This window comes from Equus quagga, chromosome 16 (genome assembly GCF_021613505.1).
Source record: "Equus quagga isolate Etosha38 chromosome 16, UCLA_HA_Equagga_1.0, whole genome shotgun sequence".
Lineage (NCBI taxonomy): Eukaryota > Metazoa > Chordata > Mammalia > Perissodactyla > Equidae > Equus > Equus quagga.
The window spans coordinates 82,519,416-82,546,115 of NC_060282.1; the positions used below are offsets into that span (position 1 = coordinate 82,519,416).

The 26,700-nt window shown below is 40.5% G+C and overlaps 1 protein-coding gene across 1 annotated transcript in view; it reads right to left on the reverse strand.

The window, feature by feature from the left end:
- Window positions 1–3,129, reverse strand: part of MMP16 (matrix metallopeptidase 16) — a 289,314-nt gene extending 286,185 nt beyond the window's left edge. The window contains exon 1 of the mRNA XM_046642690.1: window positions 2,679–3,129. Coding sequence (XP_046498646.1) covers window positions 2,679–2,810 — 132 coding nt within the window. The 5' untranslated portion in view covers window positions 2,811–3,129. The remainder of the gene's footprint in view (window positions 1–2,678) is intronic.
- Window positions 3,130–26,700: the final 23,571 nt, after the last annotated feature.

Here is a 26,700-nt window from a genome sequence, read left to right on the forward strand (position 1 = left end):
GATCAAAAGTCTGAGGGTTCCACCAATTGTGACGTTCGGTGAAGAATAAAGCATTGCAATCTCAGTTGTCAGCATAAAAAGCATCTCTCAGAAGCTTCATCCCAACTATAATAACTTGGTGTGCTTGCTAGAAAAAAATTTATGATCATATGAGCTTCATGCATGATTGATACCACTACAGTTTAAGACTGTCCTTGAGAATCAATCAAATAAAGCATTCCCAGTGTATGTTTTGTAAGCAAGAAGGGGAACACAATATAAGTGCCTTTTCTGGAAAAGATATGATGGACTTTTCTTCCCCTTAGTGTTTGCTACCAAAAAGAAACATCCAATAAAAGTGAATCAGGAAGAAATTCATGTCAGAAAATATCCTGTCATCCCATGATCTTTACAATATATTGAATTAACTAGCAGCCACTCTTATGATTAAAAAAAAAAAGATGTTATCATTACACAATTACACATAAAGAAGTATATAAACCCAACTAAGGATATGCTCAAGTGCTTAAATAATACTATTAGGGAATAATACAAACCATGAAACCTAATCTACTCTACATCATTAGAAAATCTCCTTTGTATCAAATAAGGTCTCAGATGGCACATGCCTCTTATCTTTCATAATCAAATATTTGCACTGTGTAATAAATAGGGATGGAATAACTTAAATACTCTAAAAATGAGAAAATAACTCTTTTTTCCATGAACCATTTTTTTTCACATATATCTTGAAGAAGAGATAATGGAAATTCAAAATGAAATCTCTTTTTTAGAAAAATTCTAACTTTTTATTGCATAATAATATCTGATTGAACTGACTGAAGGATTCAGACTATGAAGAAATACAATCAAATTCATATTTAGCCTCAAAAAGGAAACCTGGTAATCATCAAAATACTGGTGGTAACCCAATAATCTTGGAAAGCAAATCTAAGACCTTCCCAGGCAGGCAGCCATCAACCAAGTCTCTCTCTTTCTCTTTAGAGTGAGCAAGATGAAACCTAGCACTGACTTTTAACCACCTCCCCGCACCCCACCTCATCACCATCACCACCACCGCCATCTGAAGCCATGGGCCCTTCTGTTTATAGCATCAAAGACAACAGCCTGCCACTTTCATTCCTTCAGTCTATCAGCCAGTTACTTCATTTCAGCAGTAAATTATGTCTTGACTTAAATGTTAGATACAAAATCCATCTGTGGGATGTAATTCTAAAAGTCCAAATCTGTGATCAAGAGAAATCTGGACTTTCAGCCCCTTCCTGTCTCTCTTTTTATTCAGAAAAACAAAGCTGTATTTTTCAAAGGGTTAAACAGTTCTGGTTTTCAAATTGGGTTTTTCGGGTGTGTAACGTAATCATACTCAACATCTGTAAACTTCCTTAACTCTTTTGATAATGGTTTTACTTTTTCAAATACTTTGTTTCTCTACCAACCATCACTTATCACATGGAGTCCTGAACAGTTTATATAAACACAGTTACATTCAGAATATGCCCTCACACATGGCATTTATTATGCACACTTTGCATATAAATCTGTTACATGAAACATGTTCAAACACTGTGCAACAGGTCGTGCTATTGTGTAAACACACACTGCCAACAAAATGACAGTAAGCTTTGAAGGATCAACAATATAAGACAAAAATCACATTATTCTTCAGAGACTTAATCATAATCCTATTAAGATGTCAGAAAACATAACATCTAATCGAAAGTAAGAGTATTTTACTAAAACCCTCCAACTCTCTTTGTATTCCACCGTGTACATGGTAAACTGTGTTGGAGCCCGGGTGCTTCTACGCCTGCACTGATTTATTGCTCACTGCTGGCTTTAGTGCTGAGGTGATGACAGGAAAAGAACTTTGGCCGAGGTCTGACAAGTCCTTATCCTTAAGTTCCCTCTTGCTGTGTGTCTTTCTGTTCCCAAAGCTATCAAAGTAAAGCAAATGACAGTCTAAAACCTCTCACTTTTGCCATGAGAGTGTGAAATCAAATTAAAAACACACCTCAGAACCATCACATTGGGCCGCGTTTATTTTCAACTGGCTCGGGGGCAGGAGGGAGAAGACACTTGAAAAGAGATGGATTTCATGTCCTCGGTGTAGCCAGATCTAGCTACAGTGTATTAAGTTATGTCTAAATGAGAAAAAGACTGTGCAGTCAAGTGTTTTATCACAAAGTAATGTTATTAAACACATCATGTATTCCCACGCTCGCCTCTAGATTCTTCTGATTTTAACCTCCTTTGTTAGGCACAAAACACGGAGAGAAAGATTTCAGAAACAATACCAAGGCGGCACACGATGCCAAGCAATGAATTCCGTATTTCCTGAGCAGTTTATTCATCATAAACTCAAGCTGATTTATGAAGCCGCACGTCTCCTATATGAAAGCCTCGTCTCTCCCCCGGGGGAAAGGCACGGACCGGCTACGATTGCGCCTTTGAGCGCGCAGCATCGTGCTTTGTGCTGCCGGGATAACGGATTCCCGGTCTCACGCGCATCCATCACCTAAGACACAGGGAAACTCAACATGGGTCTCGTCTCGGCGGCTGGAAGGAAACAATGTGCTGAGAGCCGGCTGCTCCGAGCTACCAGGACGCGAGGAGTGAAGGAAACGTCTCAGGGAGCAGCCCAGGCAAGGGGGGAAGGAAGAAAGCCCTCGTCCTCTTACCTCCACATTGAAATACTGCTCCGTTCCGCAGACGGTAGCACATAAAATCCAAAGCAAGGTTTGCAAGAAAAATATCCCCGAATGATGCACGAGATCCAACCGTCTTCCAGTGCTGAATGTGAGTAAGATCATAGTGAACTGCGCTTCAGTGGACGGACGGGCTCCCCTGCGCGCTCTCCCTCTCCCTCCCTCCCTGGTTGCCTTTCCAAAAAAGTCCTCCGGGTGGGCGAGCAGCCTGCAGGTTCACCCACAGCTGGCGAGGGGGCGGCAGGCCCGCGGGAAGCAGCGGCGGGGGCAGGCTCAGCAGCAGCCCGCGGCCAGCATCCTCGGGGCCGGTGCCCGCGAACGTGGCGCCCAAGTGCCCCGGCGGTTCCGGCTCGGAGCGCCCACCGCGGCCGCCGCCAGCCCGCGCGCCCGCCTCCGCCTCCGCCTCCTGCGCCTCCTCCGCCGCCTGCTCCTGCGGGAAGGGCCTCCGCCGCGGCGCGCCTCTCGCCTCTGCTTCTCCTTCCCTCCTCTCCGCGCGCCCCTCCAGAATGTTCATCCGTAATCTACATAACTCCTCCTTCCCGGGGTCTGCCCGACTCCCGGGAGCTCGGCGCGCGCGCGGACACGCGCACACACATATGCACGCGCACACACATATGCACACACACACACACACACACGTCTGCAAACGAGCACACACACAACCCGAGCTGCGCGCGCGCGCGCGCGCTTCTTAAAGGAGACGGCTCGTAAAGGGGAATCGCGCTCTGGAAGCAGCCAGCGCGCGCTAGGGGCCCTGGATGAGGACCGCGTCTGTGACACACCGCCCACCCCTCATCCCCGAGGCGGGCACCCGGGAACCTGGGCGGCTCCATCTTTTCGTCTCGCCCTCCCCGCGCCGTGTACCTAGAAACAAGTGCGCCCCTCCCCTGCCCGGGACTGGGTGGGGCGCAGGCTGCGGACCCCCGTGTGGGCCGGGCCTGGTCCTGGAGACCGACCGGCGTCCTCAGTCGAGCCGCCGTGCAAGGCCAGGGGGCTCTGGGAATCGGGGGGCAGCGCCGAGGTCATTGTGCTCTGCTTGGGGACTCCGGTCGGTCGCCCGGCTGGCCAAGTTTGGGAAGCCTGAGATGGCAAGTCCCAAGCGTCCGAAACTTTGTTGGGGTCCACCAGCCGAGCCCGCGGCCTCCTGTCTCCCTGAATCCCGCCCTCCGCCTTCCGGGCTCAGGCAGTAGGCACAGGGTTTGGCGGGGTCGGTTCTAGTCCAATAGGGAAGATGCTCTGTCCCGGGGACGCACGTACCTACTGGGACCCAGGAGACATGGTCCTGGTGTGAACAAAACATCAGGCCAGAGTGGGTCGGGGCGCTGGAAGGAACCCGCTGCGGGAGGGGGGAGGGCTGGGGAGAAAGGCAGGGGAGCAGCCTGAGGAGGGGCGGGGGAGCAGCTGCGAGGGCGGGCGCGGGGGCCGCCGCCTGGAGCACCGGGGCGCGGGCGGGGGGCCTCGGGAGGACTCGAGTCAGCGCGTGAGGCCGCGGACGAGGGGGCGGCAGCCACCGGGCCTTGGCAGGTGACGGTTTGGCTGAAAGAGAAAGGGGAAGGGAGGCAGACAGGCTTGTGCTGGGGGCCTGGCCAACAATGTGCTTCTCCTTGGCAGCCAGCAGAGGGGAAGAGGAGCCCGCGGGAAGAACCGCAGGCGAGACGGAGAATGAGGGCCATTCAGGGTGTGACAGCCGCCTCGGCGAGGCTTAGAGGGACTCACCAGGCAGATACGCAGGTCAGCTGGTCGAGCAAAAGTAGGCCTGCAAGACGTCGTGATGGTAAGCACACGGAAAATGTTGAAAGACACTTTGCCCAAAATTGCGTTGGACTGTAATAATTTGTATCCTAAAGAGAAACACAAAAAAGCTGAGGAATGGGACTTTACAGCTAATGCTTTAAAAACTGTAGGAAATAGGAACCCCCCGCCCCCCCGCAAGTCTGATCCAGGACTCTCCGGGGAGCCTGTCCTGTGCACCGCATGTCCTATCCACAAGAGAATTTTGATGACATAAGAAGAAATGCCTTTTAGTGTATGACATATTAAAATCTGCAGAATGTTTCCACGCATAGTATCTCATTTAATTCGCACAACATCCCTGAGGGTTTTGTTTTCATTTCATAGATGGAGAAAATGATGGTGACAAAAGATAACTTTCCAGTGAATGGTTATTCGAGAGGGAGAATTCAGACGTGGATTTTCTGACTCCCGGTTCAGTGCATTTCCTGCCACCCTCCAGTGACTTTCCATATAGAAATCCATTTCTGCTTGTAACAGTTTCATAACCCGAAGTTGGAGATGACTTACATCAAAGACACAATTAGAAGGCAATGTGAAAGCAAGGTCATTGTGTAGAACTGATATGGTGCTGTGTGGCGATATAAAGTAACAAAATGTGGTGGGGAGTAATTGTCAATAAATCAAGAATCGTTTTTTTGTATAGAGTAATCCCTCCTTATCCACATGGAATACATTCTAAGACCACCCGACCCCCCAGGATGCCTGGAACCCAGGATCATACTGAACCCTGTATATACTATGGTTTTTTTCTATACATACATACCTATGATAAAGTTTAATTTATAAATTAGGCACAGTAAGAGATTGACTACAATAACTAATAAAAAAGAACGATTATAACAATATACTGTAATAAAAGTTATGTGAACGTGGTCCATGTGTTTCTCTCAAAATGCCTTATTGTGCTCTGCTCACCCTTCTAGTGATGGCAGGGGACGACACAATGCCTGCGTGAGGAGATGCAGTGAGGTGAGTGAGGTAGGCACGGTGAGGTGGCCCTAGGCTACTGTTGACCTTCTAATCATGTGTCAGAAGGAGGATCATGATGGGGCCATGTCAGTGTCAATGGTTAGATGTCATGCTTCGGGATCCAGCAGAGGGATGACTCGTGTCCTGGACCAGAAGGAACCAGACGGCGCAAGACCTCATCCTGCTACTCGGAAGGGCGTGCAATTTAGAATTTATGGATTGTCTATTTCTGGAACTTTTAATTTAATGTTTTCAGACCACAGTTAGCCAAGAGTAACTGAAACCATGGAAAGCAAAACTGTGGATAAGGGGGGACCACCGTACATTGTATCTAGCAAAGTGCAAAATTACAGATGGAAGAGATACAAGAGAAAACAGCGTCGTTGCATTTCCTGATCCTTGATAGGTGTTGAAGGCAGGGAGGTAAACAATTTTACACAAGATGTACGTGAGAAAACAGTTCTAAATGGTGAAGTCCTTGCTAAATGAGCCGCTCCAGGGAAGTGGAATGCAAGTTAGGTGTGGCTGGGCTGTCATCAAGGAGGGGTCTCTCACTGCCAACAACGCCTTTGTCAAAGAAAACACACCTGGGCTCCAGAAAGAGATGCATTAAAGGAGTGTTTGTGAAGGATATGAGATGGGGAGGGGCTTACAATGAAACATGGAGCTAACTTTTGATCAAGTAGGAAAACAAAGATTGCTAACCCATTTTAGATAGGAATAGGTATCTAGGGAAGATGATCTTCAGAATTATGCATAGGATTGTCCGTGGGGAGAGACTGGGTGCAAAAAGATAGTTAAAACAAGGTTGACGTGCAGCTGTGAGACTTCAAGGGCCTGTTCTAGTGAACTGTCCTTGGAGACCTATGTTTTCAAGGAGCCATTCTAAGGGAAAGAAAAGTAGGAAATCATAAATTCAAAAGATAGTCTCAAATTAGTGATTAGTAATAATGATAATTTTTTACAAACATTTATTAAACTCCTTAGGGAGCGTTCAATGAGCAATGAATGAGTGTTCACGGTTCTAGAGATGCTGACAGAAATAAAATACTGAGACACACAGAACAATCACAGCAATGCTGTAAGGACTCAGGTGATTACATATCCAAGGCACTATAGAGCAGGGTGGAAGAAGTAGTCGATTTTCCCTGAGGTCCTTGGAAAAGTCAGCACAGAAGTAGTGGTTCTCATGGGGTATCTTGAAGAAAGAGGAGACATTTTTGAGGCAGATAAGAAAAGGAAGGATATTGTAGACCTGTGTGCATGGAGGAACAAGCACACGAGATTCGCCTGGAGAACTGCAAATGGTCCATCAGGGCTGGAGGTCAAGGTCAGAGGTTGTGTGGGAGTGCAGAGGTCAGGTCAGGAGGAGTCTTATGTGCCATTTCAGACTTTAGACTCTATCCTAAAGGAATTCTTAGGAGGAGATAATTGAATTTTCCCTATCTTTGTTGTATGTTTGCTAACTCTGTGGAAATAACCACCTTCTAGAAGTTCTCATATTTTTTATTTCATATGTCCTTTTAAGCATTTAATATCTATCTCTGTAGACCTAATGTCTGTGCTAATCCAATAATCCTGATGCAACAGTTCCCCATATGGACTCAGCTGGGCACCTGCAGAAATGTAATCATTTTCTTTGTCAGGTGTGTTTGTTTTTGCATCTCTCATCTGTCGCACAGGCTTATCTTTTAAGGGGCAGGATTATGAAGAAGTTCTTATTCTCATATCTTAGAAATGTTAGCTTCTAAGTTGGTGGTCTTCATAGAGAAAGACTTGTTTTCCTATCCACAGTAAGTTAAAATAGAGAATATCATCCTTCCCTTTAGAGTGTTGATGGAATCTTTCCTCACAACTCTTGTCTCTTGCTCTGCCTGTGCTTTCAGATACTTACTTTCTTCTCACAATTTCACAAAACTCATGAGCAATCTCAGAATTACATATGAATGGAGAGTGGAGAATCTGAAAGAGATTAAAAGAGAATGAGAGAATGAATAACAAAGCAAAGCGAAAGGAATAGTTGCCCTTGGTAGAGGTTAATAGCAATTCAGTAAAAGATGTAGGAGGAGAGATCTGAGGAAGTACATGATATGTGTAACTCTCAAAAGGCAAATGGCAGATACATAAAAGTGAGCAGTTGAGTGGCATGCTGGGATGTGTGAATGATTATAATTGCTGGAACTAGCATTAAAGGTAAATAATATATTACAGCTGTCATTGAACCCGATTTCTTAATAAACTAGAGCCTTAGAAGTGAGTTCTACAGTTTGGAAAGTTACATAAACCTGTTCATCCCTGTATCAGATCAATTTCACTGCTCTCCTCCCTACTTGCATCAGTTGAACGTGCAGTGTTCTTCTAAGTTCCGAGAGTTTGAATTAGTGCTGAGGGATGGCTCTGGGCATGCTCTGGAGCATCTACTAGTAGCAGGGGCATACCTATGTAGAACAGTGGTCTGGAGCCCTGTTATTTCAGGGGTGCTCCCAGGTGGAACCTTAAGCTCTGAGAGCATATCAGAAAGGCTGACTCTGGCTGCACCACGATCCCTCAGTGATTCACACACAGGGTAAAACTGAGAAGTTGCTAGCTGTTATCACTGCCCAGGAAGAGAGTATGATTTTTTGGCTTCCTTCATTGACGTATGCTCTTTTCACTTCCTTCACTAGGAGTCTTTCTCAGGTATTTAGTTTTCTGCTCATTTACTTGTTCATTCACTCTTCCGCTGAACATTCATTAACCATGTAAGATGCCAAGCCATTGAGGACATAAAAAGATAAACATGAGTTAAGAAAGACCACATCAGTTTGGTTAGACCATCTGTCTTAGGACAGATAACAATGAAGTCTTGGACTTTAAGATTGTTTTCACTTGGGTTTACTATCAACACAAACAAAAAACTAGCAGTGCAAAACTTAGAGACAAGATTGTGGCGGGTGAGTGGAAATGGCCTCCAGTGACTCTTGGTTTCTTCATCATGGAGTACCTGAAGTTTGGAGGTCCAAGATGGCTGGGAAGTCTGAGGAACCCACCAGATGAGAGAAGAAAAGGAACAGTGGGTGTACAGCCGTTCATACTGTTTACCTAGGGAGGAGCCTTGTCTGTGCCCATCACCCTAAGAGGCCATTCCCCAACACTGCGATTATGTTCTTCCCAGGGACCTCGGGGTGCTGTGTCACACACCAGGATGTGCAGGAGCTCAGAGTCTGAGTCTGCTCTTCTCTCACTCTGCCATCACCCTCAGAGAGATTCTTCACTTCTAAGTTTTCTCTATGACTTTTCCCCTGGTGATCTTCAGATCTCCAGTCTTAAGCTCAGTCCCATGGTCTAGAATTCATGTCACCACTTTCACCTAAAACTCGGCATGTCTCCAACCATTTCATCACCTTTTCCTTAGGTGGTGTATCCCTTAGTTCCCACATTTCAATCTGGACCACTTTTCCATTAAACCTTGGACACACCTTTGACTCTAACACTAGTTTATGTTCTTTGTTGAATCCGTCACCAGTAGCTGTCACGTCTGTCTGCCCAATACCGCTCTGATTCATGCCTTCACCTGAACTTGGAGTTTACCCCTGTCCCTTATAAATTCATTCTCTTGTCATTTCATGACTAACCGGGTGGCCTCTAACAGGTGGTGCATGAGTATGTTGTTTTTGTGTCCAGTTATTCCTCATGCTGGTCCATTGAAACCTTCTCCCTTAATATTCTTACATGTCATTTTCAACATACGAACATTTCTAAGTTGGAAGGAAGTTTTTAAAGTTCTCCTCTTCAAATTCCTCACTATTCAGAAGAGGAGCCTGAGGCTCAATGAATGAGGTTAAATAAGTCATGTGACTAGTCGACCAAGGTAAAAAATACGTATGTTCCAATTTACAGTTGATTGCTTTTTTTAAAGAAAAAGATTAATTATAAACTACTTTAGACATGAAAGAAAACACAGTGAATAAACAATCCAGTTTAAGAAAGAGTTTCATTGCTGTTTCACCCATACCATATAAATAATTATGATAGGCTCAAATTGGATAGTACTCTGTGGATTCAGACATCATGGTTTAATATGTGGTGACAGATGTCATGAGAAAGGACACATTATTCTGTAGGTTGCTGGTAAAATGGAGAAGAGGAATTGAGAAGTCTTTCAGACACCGCATAGCTTCAAGAAAATCATTATACTTCTGAATTTAATTTTCTTCATCTATAAAATGAGATTTCATACTCTCTGGGTAGTTGTGAAGATTAAATGTGATATTATGTGTGGAAGCTTTCTGTAGATTTTTAAATACTAAACAACTTAGTGGATTATTATAGCATTTGACTCTTGCACCTATACATACAGCAAACGAGCAACAAAGACTTATTGGGACTCTGGTTAACAAGAATTTAAAAAAAAATGAAAAGAAAACAGAAGTAGAAATTTTCAGAGTGAAGATACTATGAGAACATTCCTAATAGATTTTATTGGAGAATAACAAGCACTGTGTGTTTAACTGGCATTAATAGAAATGATAAAGGTTTTCATTTCTTAGCAAAAGAAAAAGGAGCTACAGAATGGCAGTCTTTAACATTGTTATCAAAATATAATTAGTCCCTTTTGAACTATTATGTAGTGTATTAAATGCACTTTTTATTAGTTCATGGGCAAAGAAAAGGAAATGGAAAACAGAATGGAAATTAGATTGGCATTCATAAAAGCCGTAAGATCACAATAAAAATGTATGATGTGGAAGTGAATATTTTATATTAAATTAGAAGTGTCAAATTGGAATCTAAACTTATGCATTTCTGAGAACCTGTTATGAGCTGATTTCCAACAGTAATGAGAAACTAAACATCTAAGTTGAAATATCCTTTTTGTACGTATGAGAACAAAACTACAAGTGAATTAACCTGCATCAGCATAGTCATAATTCGAGAAAAGACTAATAGAAACTACAAGTGAATTAACCTGCGTCAGCATAGTTATAATTCGAGAAAAGACTAATAGAAACTACGAGTGAATTAACCTGCGTCAGCATAGTCATAATTCGAGAAAAGACTAATAGAAAGATGAGAAAAAGATGTTGGATAATCTTGGTTCTCGTACATCTACTGGTTCCATTGCATTCTTCATCATTTTGAAATGATTTAACCTCACTCGTCTTTAATTCTCTAAGTGCTGGAATAGTCAGAATCATTCATATGTTGCTTTTTTTTTAATTTTTAAGAAACTTAATATGATAATGAACTTGACTGTCTACTACATCTTTCACTATCTCACTCACTTTTTCCCCCTTTGTTGAAGAGTAGGGCATTCTGATGGTCTGATAGTCACACGTTTATAAAATCCCCTCAAAAATCCACTTTCCATATCATATATGTTAGAGGTTGTCATTGTTTTATTAATATCTTGGGGATATCTGATTCTGTTTACATTGGGATAGTTGTGTTCCTTGTCATTCACAAGGCCAAAAGTAAGTGACTCATTTGTTGTAGATTATTAAGTAATCAATGTCTGGAAATCTGGAGACATAAGAATTTACAGGTTTCCTCCGCTATCCGAAAGTGGAGCATTCCTGTGAAAGCTTTCCTGAGCTGAAATGGCATAAAGCGAAGAAGGAACTACCACTAATTTATATGGGAAAACTTTTTGAGCATTCTCAGACCCAAAATATAACCTATCAAAACAGATCACGGTGAAGCACAGAGGCTCGCAGACGCGGTCCACAGCGACGGCAGCCTGATGCTGAGATGCTGAGGCTGGTTCCCAGGGGAGGACCGTGGGGGCCACTTCCTCGGATCAGGTGCCCGCTGCCTGACAGCTGACTGCCAAGCACACACTGAACGCTCTTGTAGCTTTTTGCCTTCTTTTCGTAAAAGTGAAAAATCCTCTTTGAATTTCTTTCGGTTAGCAAAAATAGGTATGTACTAATGTATTTCTTTCATAAAAGCCAAGTGATGGAAGGCACTTTTGGAGGGCGGGGGAACTCCTATTTCTTCTTTGAAAACGTGGCTATAGTCTTTTCAAAGGAGCTAACACGTACAGAATGTCTGTTTATAAAATCAAGACGTAAGCATGTGAGTTTAATATAAGAGCATAAATCAGCGTCAGTAAACTCTAACTTGACATTACAGTTAGCACTTAGTTAATTTTTTTGTAAAATACATGACTATTCTCTCTACGATTAGAAGTTACTCATCCAAAGTCTCAAAATGAATTAGAAAAAATTATCTAAATTTTTTTACACCAAAGATTTTCTTCAGCATCAGGTATCATCATATATTTCTAAGTAAAATCATCACCATATTAGCTCAAGGAGTCAGAAAAATATTTTATGCTTTGACATCTACTCTTATAGATATTTTCCATAGGACAACCAAATATGCTATCTACAGATGCAATTTGTCTTACATAAAATAATTCGGGAACAGGAATATGCACGTGATGATGCTTTTGGAATTTTAATTTACCCACATCAAAGGTGCATCTGCATTTATTCATTTTTAATTACTTTTAGTTTCTAAAAATTCTCAGTGCAGTCATTTTAAAGATAACTTTTATTTTCTACCTTTGAAGAATCTCACTCAGACGTTTGTTTTCCCTCGGAAAATAGGATGATGAAGTTAGCTGGACATTGTTTGCATAAAATTTTGCTTAATTTTAAATTTTCATTTAAATTAGATTGAGATCAAACTTCATCGACTGTGAGGCTCAAACGTTAATTAAAAAATCACAGAAACACTTCACTGAGTGGGAAGGAGGGGCGTGCCCGCTCTGTGCTCTCACCCAATGAAAAAAATTCATTTCAGCTGTTCCTAATACGTAGACATTCAGCTTCATCTTGAGGACATCCGGGGGGGCATTTGACTACTTTACAAAGCAAAACATTCAGTGGAAAGCCCAAGTGCATAAGGCCTTTGGAATTTTGATCCACTTGACCATAATTTGTCCATACCAAAATTATAGTTTTTCATGGCTAAAATCGTTTTTTGAATTACTTTTAAATGTGTATAACTTGCTGTCAGCAGAGCCATTCAAGTATCTCCCTTTAAATCTGAAATTTAAAACAAGAACACTCATGATCTGGGGTACTGACCAGGGGCAGCAAGATATATTTGAAATCTGCTTATGAACCTACGATTGGTTTAAACAAAATAATCCATCAATAGAGTTCCCGTAAAATGTTAAATCTCAAGATTTCTGAGAATCCTCTCAACAATGTCCCTAAGTTTTTTTTAATCTAAAAAATTCTGTTATTGGGGCCGGCCCAGTCACGCAGCAGTTAAGTGAACACGTTCCGCTTTGGCGGCCCGTAGTTCGCCGGTTTGGATCCCGGGTGCGGACATGGCACCACTTGTCAAGCCATGCTGTGGTAGGTGTCCCACATATAAAGTAGGGGAAGATGAGCAAGGATGTTAGCCCAGGGCCAGTCTTCCTCAGCAAAAAGAGGAGGATTGGCAGCAGATGTTAGCTCAGGGCTAATCTTCCTCAAAAAAAACCATTCTGTCATCATGTCATAATTATTTAATTATTTATGAACTCTTACTAAACTTCCCTACCAAAATTGAATGTAAAATGTTCTCTATGCAAAGGAAATCTATATTTTCAGAGTATTATATAGTCGTATTTCTTGATCCTCTGTTATTATAATGTAATGGCTTAAGGTTATTAAATTCAATATTTAAACTTTTCTTAGTTTTATTTGTCACTGATATATGTACTTAGATGTACCTTAGCATTAATCAAAATGTAGGACCTTTCTTCCCTCTTAGGATATGAGTCTGTTCTGTAGAGAATAATATTAATACTTTTCTTTAGGAAATATATTATAGACTTTCCTTAATGAGTATTTGGTCCCTATACAGAACCACAAATTTTTTCTCTTTTTTCCTCTTCTGGTAAACACTGTGACCTTTTAGTAAGCAGGAACTAGCGGATATTGGAAACTGCACTGAGGTGAGCGTGTAGAGACCGTTTCTCAGTTCTAGCTCTGTCAGTACACAGCTGATTAAATTTAAGAAGCCTGTCACCATTCTTTGCTCTATATATTCTGTTTGTGAAATGAAGAATTTGAATCGGATAATTTCTGAAGTATCTTAAATTTCTCAAACTCTGTGAATGAATCAATTGATGTTAACTCAAAAGTTATAATCTGTACCTGTCTTGCTAGAAGTCAGATTTTAAAATATTGGACTGGATATGAATATAATTTAACCTAAAATTTTCTCTGATGGTTTAGTAAGTTTCATATGCTGACTTTACTGAGTAAATGAAAGTATTTTTTAGATCACCCTGAATTGAATTCAGAGGACACATGGATTGATGTAAGAGTGAGGTGAGTTTTTATGCCCACATGAGGCTTCTTGATTAAAGCTACTCTGTGCGTGTGTCTGGGGTGTCTGGCTGTGCCTGTGTCCGCGTGGCACGTTTGCTGTCTCTACCACTAGGGGTCATCACAACATGTGCGTCTGCAAGCAGGAAAGCTTTGAAGTCTAGCAATGGTTTTTTTTGAGTAGATGCAACAACGTACAATAATCACTTTTCTTTACAAATTATATAACAAAAGAATTTCTATGAAAAAATAGCTTTTTGTGTTCATATATATGTGAAATTGTTCTACCATAAGAACTACTTTTATGGAAAGAGAAAAAAATGTTTTGTTTCCCATCTCCCATTTAGTTGCTTTGGGTTCAGCATCTGCTTCTCATTGCAAACTTCTCATATTTAGTTTTCCTTCTGTATTATCAGTTGCTCAAGGAAATCAATAAAATTTCCAAGTGTTTTAGAATAAATCAGTATATTGATTGAGTATAAGTGGCTGTTTACCTATTTGTAAATATATATCCATTTTTAATTCCAATAAAATGAATTAGATATACATTGTAATAAGTAGTACTATCTAATATTCAATTATTATAAAAGTGAAAATGGGTAGTTTTATGATGACAAGTATAATATATGTAAATAAAGAATTTTCTCAAGTTGAATTTGGCAATTTCCAATTTTCTTGATGTAAATGTTGCTTACACCTCCTTGATGGAAGACTGACATAGTTTTAACATTCAAAATTATCAAACGATTTTTAACACTGCTTCATTGAAAAACACGTTTATCAGACCTGTAAAAAATACTTAGGTTGAGTTTGCCAAATTCAGCAAATAAAAATACAGGACTCAGAGTTAAATTTGAATTTCAGATAAACAACGAATAATTTTTACTATATCTTGTGCAATATTTTGGAAAGAAACTAAAGAATTATCTGTTGCTTATCTGAAACTCAAATTTGAGTATCTTGTATTTTATATGGCAGCTCTTCTTAGAGTATGAGTAGGTATAATCAGTTAAAGCTATTTCTGAACTATATTTACAGATAAACATATATGTGTGTGTATATATGATATATATGAGATAGAGTTTCATCTCAGTTATCTGTAAGTCAAACTTCAGACTTCCTGAGGGCTAAGAAAGAAGTGCAGTCAGAATTGCAGGAGAACAGGCAAGGGGAGGAAGGAAGATTGGGGAAGGAAGGGAGGGAGAGAGGAAGGGAGAGAAAGTAACAAGGAAGGAAGAAGAAATGACAAGTGTCTCTCGCTTTAATGCTCAGAAATGGGTGTACTTCCTACCACGTGAAAAGCAACACTCATATTAGCAAACAATTGCACAAAACTGAGAATTACATGGGAAAGACTGGGAGAGCAAAAAGAGAAAAAGAGAAGTGATGGAGAGGATAAAAGGAAGTTATGAAGAGGCTAGGTAAGGACAACGGGAGTGGGTGTCTACACCGAAATGGAGGTCCAGTGACTTGATTCCGCTGTGGTCTCTGTGAAGGTGGAATGGGGCAGCTCAGGCTCATCCTCAGGAACTGTCACCAGCATCTGTGTGCCCCACTGAAGCCGTATGATCATCTGGCCAACTCTGGAGAGTACAAATTAGGAAAGTGATGGGAAAACCATTTTTAGTTCAGGTAATCACCAAGAATACAAATCTGTCTTGCCGCAAATCTGCGAATTTCAAGGGTATGACAGAAGATAATGTAATTTGCCTAAAGTCACACAGCAAGTAGCGGAGTAGAGTCAGGGTTCAACCCTATGTTTTACAACAAAAGAGCTACATTTATTTCACTTAGCAAAATTGTCATACCAACCAACAAATTTATTTGGTGAGGAGGGAGAGTCACTCTGGTAGAGATGAGTTAAAACAAATTCAGTGGACGTGTGGCTTGCATGTTAGTTTGTTTATGGAGAACAAGCCCAAGTTAACAATGCTTTAGAATCCAACTGGTGAAAAGGTTAGGGGATATCCTTATTGTGATCTCTTTCTAATGGCAAAAAAAGAAATGTTTTAGTGAAAATACTTAGGAGTGAGTCATGTACAAGGAGATACAAGGAAGCTCTGGGAGGTGTTGGGTGTGTCTGTTACCTTGATAGTGGTGATGGTACATGGTGTCTGCATATGTCCAAACTCACCAAATTGTGCATATTAAATATGTGCACTTCTTTGTGTATCAATTATACCTCAATAAATCTGTTAAAAAATGAATGCACATTTGAAATATTTCCATTTAAAGAAGTACAACAAAATTAGTTATCAATTTTTCTTTTTCTTTCTTTTCTTCTTCTTTTTTTTTTTTTTTGCTGAGGAAGATTATCACTGAGCTAACATCTGTGCCAATCTTCCTCTATTTTGTATATGGGATGCTGCCACAGCATGACCTGACGAGCAATGTGTAGGTCTGTGCCCAGAATCTGAACCCGCAAACCCCAGGCCACAGGAGCGGAGTGTGTGAACTTAACCACTACACCACTGGGCCAGCCCCATCAATTTTTAACCAAAAAAGAAAAAGGAAAATGAGCTTTAAGTGGTGAAAAACAACTACCAACCCATGAAATTGTAGAATTTTGGGCAGTTTATCCCCAGAAGAGTTTGGGAGGAATTGAATGTAGAATGTACAAAATCTTGATGAATTATTGACCATTTGCACATGTACTAATGCTGCAATTAATATGTACCAGCATACGGTCACCTACTTAGAGGATCCTTTTCTAAGCATTTGTCTGAAAGACCTCTCAACCCCATTCTCCTTGCCAGTCACTATCATAAATAATTGTTTTATCTCCATACCTAACCGCCAATTTCCAGCCAAAGAAAGAGATCTAAATTCTATGGGAGCAGGGACGTCCTCTAAATTATTTGCTGCTGTGTCACCAGCACCTGGCATAATGGCTGCTTCAGCAAAGAAGAATGCTAAATGTTTGATGAAAGAATAAATTAATGATATTTATATATACCTATCCAACTCTTGTAAGAAATACAATTTTTGTTTTATGCTCTGAATTTTACCATGGAGTTGTTGTTTCAAGATGGACTCATGGGTTCTATATTCCCTGATTTCTTTTTGTTAAAAAAATCTACCTCCTGCTTTTGAACTTGAATAGCAAGTTGAGTTAGTATAAAATTAATAGATCGCTCTTTCTATCAAGTAATGAAACTCATTGGAGGTTTCTGGGTCTGGTCATGTGCTTATGTATTTTATTTTATTTGCTTTTGATTTTGGAAGCCTGGTGATTATGTTTTGCCCATTTCCCTAGAATGTGTTGTACCTGCTTAATCTGGTAAATTTCAAGGGTGGCACTATTTCAGTAAATTTTGTTCTGTCATATCTTATTTTTGTTTCATTTGTTTTGTTCTCTGTTCAGAAATATGTGCATAATGGATCTCCTTTATCTTCCATCTATAATACTTTTCCTTTAATCATTCTAAACCATTTGTTGCTTTCCATTTTATTTTCCGTGATTTTTTTTCAATTTTTCAAGTCTGTCATTCATACCATTATGATATCCTTTCTCTTCTTTAAATATTCTTCATACAACATTTATTGAGTCATTTTTAATTTTAAACAGATAAGTGAGAATAATTTAAACTATTAATTCCTAAAAAATCTATGAAGCATATTGATGCTGGTCCTTAGAAATTCATCCAAGTTTTCTATCTTTTAAAACTATTTTTCACACTATTACAAGTTAAAATGTCTCAATGTCCTGGATTGTAACATCAAGTAGAATACTGATGAGCAGTACAAGTTTTCATCTAAATGAAAATTTTTTACATTGAAGAGAAAAATATTATTATGTTCCATAAACTTTACATATAGTATCTTAGTTCCATGCAACAGTTATTTAAAAAGAACTTAGTGAGTGCAGATTTTGTGCTTGGCTCAGGGCATCATGAGTAAGACTTGATCTTTATCTTCAAGGAGCATGAAGCCCATTTAAAGAGAGAAGAGACATCCAAGGAGAGCAATGAGATTTCATTTAACTGTTTATTTAGTAGTAGTGTGACTTAGTGCATAGAAAATAAGATCTTATATCAGATAAATGGTAAAGGCACCTGTCTCCTCCTGCATTCACTTGCTGATGTATGTCAGGATCTCTATCTGTGGTACTGATCCAATAAGAGCTAGCTCAGAGTATTTGTACTGGTATAGTCCTGGTAAGAACTAGACAGTCGATTAATGTCTGTCCCTTCTTTCCTTACATGGGAAGTTGTGAGATCCAGTTGGCCAATTGGATCATTAATTGTCGCCATGCCCTGTGGCCCATGTCTCAAGAGCATTCACATTAGGAGGTGACATGCTCTTTTCCAATATCTCTCAAGTCAAAACGCCAAGATGTCTTGGGTGATGCAGAAGATGTCTTGAGTAATATCTTTGGTCTTGACTCTGGCCTCATTATTATCATGCCCCCTAATAATTGCAATATTATTTATAGACAAGAAGCACAGTAGGTTGGTAAGAAGGTAGATATATCTGTCAATCTAACTTTCCCACACATTTCTTAATCCCAAACAAATCTTAGGAAGAGAACTATATTTCTAATCATCTCCTTTTATAGCCGAGACAATTAATTCCAGATAGTTTAAATGAATTGCTCTAGGTTAGACCAGCCACTGTCTTGACTCTTCCTTGATTACTTTTCCCATTAAATCATTTCTATGTCACATTTGGAAACTAGATCCAAAGATTTGGGAAAAATACATGAACATATGTAGAGAGATTATTCTTGCTGATTCTTCAACCATCATGGATTTCTTTTCTCTCTTGCTTTTTCTAGATTGAAATAGTTCTTCAAGTTCGAGAAGACAGAAGCAAAATGAAATTTGAGTAACAAACATTGTCTCTGTTGATAGCTGACATAAAGGAATATTCCCCCTGAACAGTATGACTATTTCTACCCATCCTTGTATTTCTCTTTCTCTGAACATAGCTTTAAAAATCCCAAATCTTTTTTTACTACTGTTTTAGAGTATTTAGTAAACATAACCATATCGTGAGCTTTGTTATCCAGACACCATTATTTCTTTTCATGTTATATTTTTAAAATACTTTCTTGATTATGTGCTTATATGCTGAGCACAACTGTAAAAATAATTAGAAATTTATAAAATGTTTGTGTTGCTAATTAAATCACTACAATAAATCAGAATTTGCTCTCCAAATTGTGCAAAATCTTGTAACAAGAAGTAAATTATTATAAAGTGCCACCTTTGAGGGGCAAAAGCACTGCTCTGTCCATCCAAAATAGTGTTTCGATGTGTCGTTTTTATGAAGCAACTCTCCTCACTCCATATGGACTCTATTAAATCCACACTACAATTAAATATAAGCAGATGTTACCAAATACAGTCCTTGTTAGCTCTCTTCTCTAAAGCATGCTATTACATGGTAAACAGGCATTAATCTATTTCAGACTAGGATTTAAGGCCCTCTGAGTATCAGTAACTGCCTCCTTCTTTCAATGTCACCAGGATATATCAAGCAGGAGCTTGCCAGCTTCTCTTGACGATGTCCAGCTCACAAATAATCCTCCATGATTTGTTTCTGTCCTTTGTTGTTCAACCAGCATTTTAGCACTGCTTCTGAGAACAGACAATGGCTGTGCAACCGTGATATTACTAGCTAACCTGGGGAATGAAAACAAGTATTTGAACTTCAATAAAATATACACACATTGAGGGTTGATTGTGTGATATTAATACATAAATTACAAGAGACAGTCACCCATTCACTTAAATTCTGTAGATAATCACACCAAACTGATATGGGAAGCATTTGTTCATCAGGAAATATATTCTTTTTTCGTGAGGAAGATCGGCCCTGAGCTAACATCTTTTGCCAATCTTCCTCTTTTTGCTGAGGAAGATTGTCACTCAACTAACATCTGGCCAATCTTTCTCTTTTTCGTATGTGGGATGCTGCTACAGCATGGCTTGATGAGTGGAGTAAGTCCACACCAGGGATCTGAACCCATGAATCCTGGGCCATTGAAGTGGAGCATGAGAACTTAACCACTATACTACCAGGCTGGTCCTGGGAAAGACATTCTTAATTTCAACTCCTAAAAGAGTCTGTGACAATTTTTATGGAAATTATGAGTTATGTTTAGTGATGATGTCATGTTACTGTTGCCGTTAGGAGATGATTTCGGTGGGTCTCCCATACGTCTCATGATGAGGCACTGGCCGCCCTTTGTTCTCGGCTCTCTTTTCACAGGGGTTTGCATAGCAATCAGACTTGGAAGGCACAGTGTCTCCTTCTGAAGCAGAGTGGGCTTGCTTGCTGCTCAGGGTAAGACAGTGATTCCTACAGGAGCAAAGGGCAGACATGCTTGCTCCCTATTGTAGAAGATTCAAGTTCCCTAAGCTAAGGGTTCTTCTCCTGAAGCCCACTACGTTTGCAGGGGTCATCTGGCCCTCTTCATGTCTCCCTGGGAGAAGTGGGATTCACGTAATGTAGGCGAAAATTTGGATATTCTGGCTACTGCTACTGTCGTGAGAGGTAAAGTCCTTTGTCTCTGATTCAGAAGACTTACGTCACCTTCATGCACGCACGAAACTTTGTCTGTGTTTCATGGTGGGCTAACTTATCACCTTGCAAGCTAGGTAAAAATCTCAGACCCTTCTCCATTCTTGAAAGATGTTTTGGCAATGAAGATGAGAAGCTGACAGAGACGAGGAGTTTGGAAGGAGAATGAGAGCCATGCAGGCTGATGGAATTTAAGAGAAAGCCATGGGAATTGGTAATGAACACACTGATCAAATTGTACGGTCAACCAGGAAATAAGTGGTTCTTGACTTTATCGCCTGTTAATGAGAAGAGATTGGGGAGTGGTTGCTTGATGACCACTAGAAGTAGGTTCAGAGACAGCTGTCTGAACAGTGTGCTGTAGTTGCTGATTCTCCTCTAGCTGGGAATGGGTCGGGAGGAGGGAGAATGAAGGGGGCAGTTTCTCACAATTTGTCCACCCACTGTAACAACGAGTGCTGAGATGAGTCCTGGAAGGGCAAAAGGAGTTCTACTTTCCTTCACACAACAGTCACAGAGATGAGCACCTACACTAACATGGAAAGAGGAGAATTCACAAGAGATAGGGGCAGAAACCAGATGAATCTTTACAAATTTGGCTACTTCATTTCAGAGAAGAGGAGAAGGGCATGCCATGCTCTTTAAGGAAGAGTGGAAAGAACTGAGCTGTCTTCCAGCTCAGCCCCTCTTGGAGTCTGTTATGCCAATTTTAGATCCGTTCAAAGATGACAATAAAAGATCTGAGGGTTTTTTTGTTAATGGGTCCTGGATGCTATAAGGCAGCTTTGATCATCTGGGGAGAATTCCCTGAGAGAAATACTCTTATGGGAAACCATAGATTAGGCTCTGACTAGAATTGAGGCTCTTGCTGCTCCAGATCATTTACAATGCTGACCAAGGTGATCCACTGGAGAGTGAGAAACTGACCCCCACAATTTAGATGAATTCTTGTGATCAAGTGCAGCATCTCCTGAAGCCAGAAGAAAATGCACCTTCTTGTTGGTGTGCAGCCCCTCTCTCCCTCTGTCCCCACAGATTGCTGGCCTCCCTCCGTGCCAACGTCAGCTGCTTTAAAGAGAAAGCCTATGAAGGATGGCATGTAGTCCTTCTTGTCTCTAAGAAGAACCAAAGCCACGCATCCAAGGATATTGGGCAACTTTGGGGAGGGGAGAATCACATAATTTATGGCTCTCCTGGATAGAATGACCCTAGTCACCATCATATCTGGTCCCATAAGAGGAGAGGGTACCCAAGTTCCGCCTGTAAGTTTTAGGCAGCGTTCATAGCGGAGAAGGAAAACTAACTCATCATGTGGGTGGGGTCCATTGAGCCAACTCAAAGTACTGTTGTTGTGGCTTCTGTTGCTGACTGTACAATCAATTGTATTGATGTTTTACATGCTGGCAGTGTGAATGCTCGTAGGTACCAAATTCCCCTAATTAAGAAAAGCCTCTTATACCAATAAGCAATGCTAATACTTTCGAGCCACACTGCCCTAATACCCCATGTGAGCTGTAAGTGCCAGTGCTGTTGATTTTGTCATTGGAGCCTCTGACCATGAAAAGCAGCCTCCACAGCACGGCATCTCTTGGGGGTTTTTGGTCATGTCATCCCTGAGGTGGTGACCAGGTAAACCCCTTTTGTAAAGCTGCTACGGGCTTGCCACTGGAGCTCTTATTGAAACCAAATCCCTGAACCATGGAGATGTGTGACTCTCCACGCTGACATTCCCGTTTTGAGGTGGGTCAGCTCAAACTCAACAAACCAGGTGGGGAGGGCCACCAAGCCTCCCTTGTTAGGTGGAAACTGTGTATCCAATAACGCAGCAGGCAGGGCCCCAGCAGCATTGTAGCCTTATAGGAAAAAATGGCAGGTATAATTTTGGGGAAAACATTATCCCGCATCTATCTCTGAAAGCAAAAGTGGCTTGATAGAGTCCTTGATTCACAGAGATTCCCCTCAATTCCTGAGCCTGGGTCACTGATGTTTTGACTGAGCTATAATTCGATGGTGTTCTGGACTGAACTATTAGGTAAAACTGATGGTGTCCACTGACATTCAGCACCAGCTGTGTGGAAGTGGAAATAGGCCAATGGTCTTCTCTCAACGGGCAAAACTCAGGGATGTTTCCATAGCTCGGGCCAGTACTCTGCTTGATGAATCCTGTCACCATTTTACTGCCTCTTGGGCTTTTGTCAATGGCCTAGAGGTTCAGTCTGCTACATAAATCGCGGTTGCTGATCAAATTGCCTGGATCACACTCACAGATGAGGAAGGTGAGGACCACGATGAGTCCAACTAAACTCCAGCAGTTGCGTGAGACTTTGTTGCCCAGATCGCCAACCTTGCTGCCTAGATCCATCATTCTGCTGGACACAGCAATGTGTCCTCCATCATAGAGTGGGTACAACTTGGAGGACTCTGTGTCTCTAAAGTTGGGCACTTCTGTCAATGAATGAAAGAGACCACCATCATGCATTCTGAGCAATAGGGAAGAATTTCTATTTAAAATTTAGAGAGAAAAATGTTTTTCCTGCCCAACGCACGGAAGTCCATAAGCTCCTGGTCTTGCACCTGTGAGACTCATTTCGCAGAGATTTGCAGAGTTTGGAAGATGCAGCTAGACTCCTTGCTCTGCCATTTACCGGCTATAGTCCCTTAAGCAAATAAAAAGCTCCTAGAGAGTCAGTGTTCTTTTTAAAAAGGGAGGAAATGGGGTAGTTTTGAATATCAAAGAAACACCACTTGTGAAAGTGCTTTCTAACTGCAAAGCACTCTACAAATATTAGTTATTTTTCTAATATTTCTGTACTTTTATGCTGTAGGAATAGAGACCAAGCAACATAAATACAGCTCACCGTCTATACATTAAAGAGAAACAAAAATTACAGAAAACAGACTGTGATTTTAAAGCATTTGTCACATTAGCCGTAATACAATACCCAATGCACCTGGGCTGAGCAGGAGATGGGAACTTGGGTGGAGTACACAACAGCCTGGAAGGAAGGAAGATTCAAGAAGAAGAGAATGGAAACCAGGACAAAGAATTGCACGTTACACCAAGACTACACAGTAGCTAACTATACATTACAGTATTTGTAGTTTGGGTTATTTATTTTTATACTAGCACTTAACATTTAATAAAGTATATACTGTTTATCAAATAATATGGATCCAAACACTTCAACTAATCATCAAATATACTGCTATATCAAAAGAATCCTTTAAATATTGTTTAAGAAAACAACCTGAACTTTTTCAGTGTAACAGAGGTTAGTAATATCCACCCAGGTTCCGCACTGGGAAGACCAGGTGAGAAGTATCTGCATATTTCATTGCAGTTTACTTAGCCTGGCATCTCTCTTTCTTTTGAAACTACAGCAATGACATATTTAACTTGTAATTCGCAGTGCCTTCAACTTTTTCTTAGGTCTTTGCACAAACCTAGGTGCAGCTTATTTATATTTATGCAAAATGTTCTATCTATCTTCTTAACCTGATTACCTTCTATTTATCTTTACGGAATTTCATCTTGATTTTATAAACTTTATGCCAACTTATTTAGGAAATCATATTTGAGCTTCTATTGTTTATATTTGCAACTTTAATCAATGAACTTAAAAAATAATAACCCTGGACTTTGATTTAAAACGTCTAACCTTTAAAATTCCAATTCATCCTCAAAATCCATAAGTTAAAATGCCACCCATTTCCCAGTAGACACAATATAAATCTTTTCAGTGAATATCATTGTGCTACAACGCAAGGCAAAGTGCTTTTTTGTAAAGAATCATGAGTTAATATAAAATATGTAAAGGTTAATTCCAAAAAATGTACAAACAAAACAAAGGAGAACATAGGACACGTCACAAAAAATGCAAAATGGACTATAAGGATTTGGGTAAGAAAATAAAAGAGCTAAAAGAGTTATCCAAATTAAAATGAAAATATAACAATAATGATAAGAATTAGCATAATAGAAGAAGAACAAAATAAAGAGGAGGAAGCGGAGGAGAAGAGCCAAGATTTATAGAACGCTTATGCTCCAAAATCAAGTACTCTGTAATTTGATTAGTATTACAATATCCATTTTGTAAATGACACTACTTCTGATCAAGAGAATGGCATGATGAGAACTACCTCTCACAAAAATTACTCCAACAACATAGAATCCAAATAAAAAATGAGGAAACACTGAAAATATAAATGTCAGTAGGAGCACAACAGTAATCCGGGTGCTACCTGCTGCCCGACATGGGGAAGCTGTTTTCTCACATACTTTTTTTAGTTTATTGGCATAGCAGACTAGTTCCTGTGGCAGTTCGGTTCGTGGATGGCTGTGGAAGACCAACAGAATAGTTCTAAGCCCGTCTCTTCCACACCCCGTGTCCACCTCTACACCCCCACTGTCATTTTCCTGATTTAGGCCTTCAGTACTATCCCCTTAAATTCCACAGGCTCTTCTAGCAGACTCTTCTGATAGCCCTGCCAGCCTCATCCTTGTATTAATCATTCCCACACAGACACCAGAATTATCTTTTCAGGATGAAAATCCCAAGGTTTACTTGTCTTTTCCACCTACTTGTCAACAAGCTCTTTGAGGGCAAAAATAATATCTGGCATTTAGTAACTTGTGTGCTGGTAAATCAGCGCTCCTGGAAAAAAAAAAAAATCCCAGCCATATAACATTTGCCCGCTACGGTGTTGTAAATACTCCCACCCCAGCCATGTTCAAAATGCCAATGACACAGAGACATGTGAAGAGCTGCACCCCACCAGCTTTATGAGGCTCATAGCGCAGTTTCAGGTCCTTAGTAGGCACTTGATGAATGTTTCTTGAACGCAATACTGTTTAATTATTTGTGTTAATGTATGCAAGCATAAGGAAAACTAGGGACGACTAACTAAATAGTTAATGCAGCCTCCCAAAAATATCGTGAACAAGATGCATTTATCTAGTTAATTAGGGAAAAAAAGGGATCTTAGATGGGGATATGCATGTATTAATAATTTGGTGTTTAAATACTGCTCTTAGGATGGAAATTAAGTAGAACCTTGCTGAGAAGTCTAGAAAATAAAAGTTAATTGAATTACTTTATGATAATTACTCTGCACAGTGAGAATTGTGGGGCAGTAGGTAAGCTTTGTAAAATAAATTGGATGAGATTGAGCATGTATAAAATTGTCCTTTCCTGGACACAGCAATTTTGGTAGCTAAAAGGTATTCAAAGCACACAGCATTAGATCTGAGAACAGTAAACCCTTACCAGTAAACACATCATACAACACATAATAAAGAAGAAATGTTGGAAGATCATCTGCATTAAGAATTTAAGGTAGCAAAGCTAGAAAGCTGTGTTGGAAAGCTGTAATTGCAAGATAATCAGGATGGATATGCATTGGCAAATTATCCCCACCCACAAATCTTTCGAAGTCTGATTTCTCATCCATATGGTCCCGCCCCACCTCACTCATTCAATGCCAAAGTGTGCTAATCAGAAGTATGTGTCTCTCTAGTTGTGTTGGGATGGAGAATCACTGAGAAGTATACATATTTTATGACACTATATTGTGTTGCTGTCTCTGGTATGCAGCTATGCAGAAATTGTTCTCGTGTGGGTCAATAGATGCTACTCAAACTCCCAACAGAAGGTAGACAGGAAGTGGTTGTGAGTGGGAGCTGGAGGGACTGGGGGCAGGAGAGGGCATTGTGCCAGGTGCAGGAGGAGACCACAGTTAGGGACCTCATCCAAGGTCCAGGTGGGCTGACCTTGCCCATGGGACCTACAAGAGCAAAAGCAACCAGCCAAAGTTTGAGTACAGTCCTAAAAACTTGCTTTGCCTCTTCTAAGCACTTCCTTTTAGCTTGCTTCTGATGGAAACTATGTTCACAAAAATAGGTATATACTTACATTTACTTTTCATAATAGCAAAGAAATGCATAAATCTTAGGAGAAAATAAATAATTTCTGACACATAGCATTAATCATTATTAATATCATTTTAAAATATGAGCATTCTATCCTTTTAGCCAAGCTTCAGAAGGCAGCTTTAAGAGTTACACTGGGTATGATGCCAACAGCAGTTACAAAGACATGAGCATCACAGCACCGAGTGGTTCCTGAGGATGACACGTAACCTGTCCTAGACCTTTACATATGATTTAAGGTGACATAATTACTTATCATACAATTGTTTTTGGAAAATAACTTACGGCTTGCCTTTGATCGTTACAGCATCTTGGAGAACGCTATTTCAAATGCGTTTCATGTTCATGCAGGAGGGAGCAGTGTAGACCTGGCCTCTTAAAGCAGAGGTCATGAGCACTCTCCATAAGAATGTTAGATGTTGGAATGGCCTTATAAAGAGCTGTTTAGAAAAACTTTCCTATT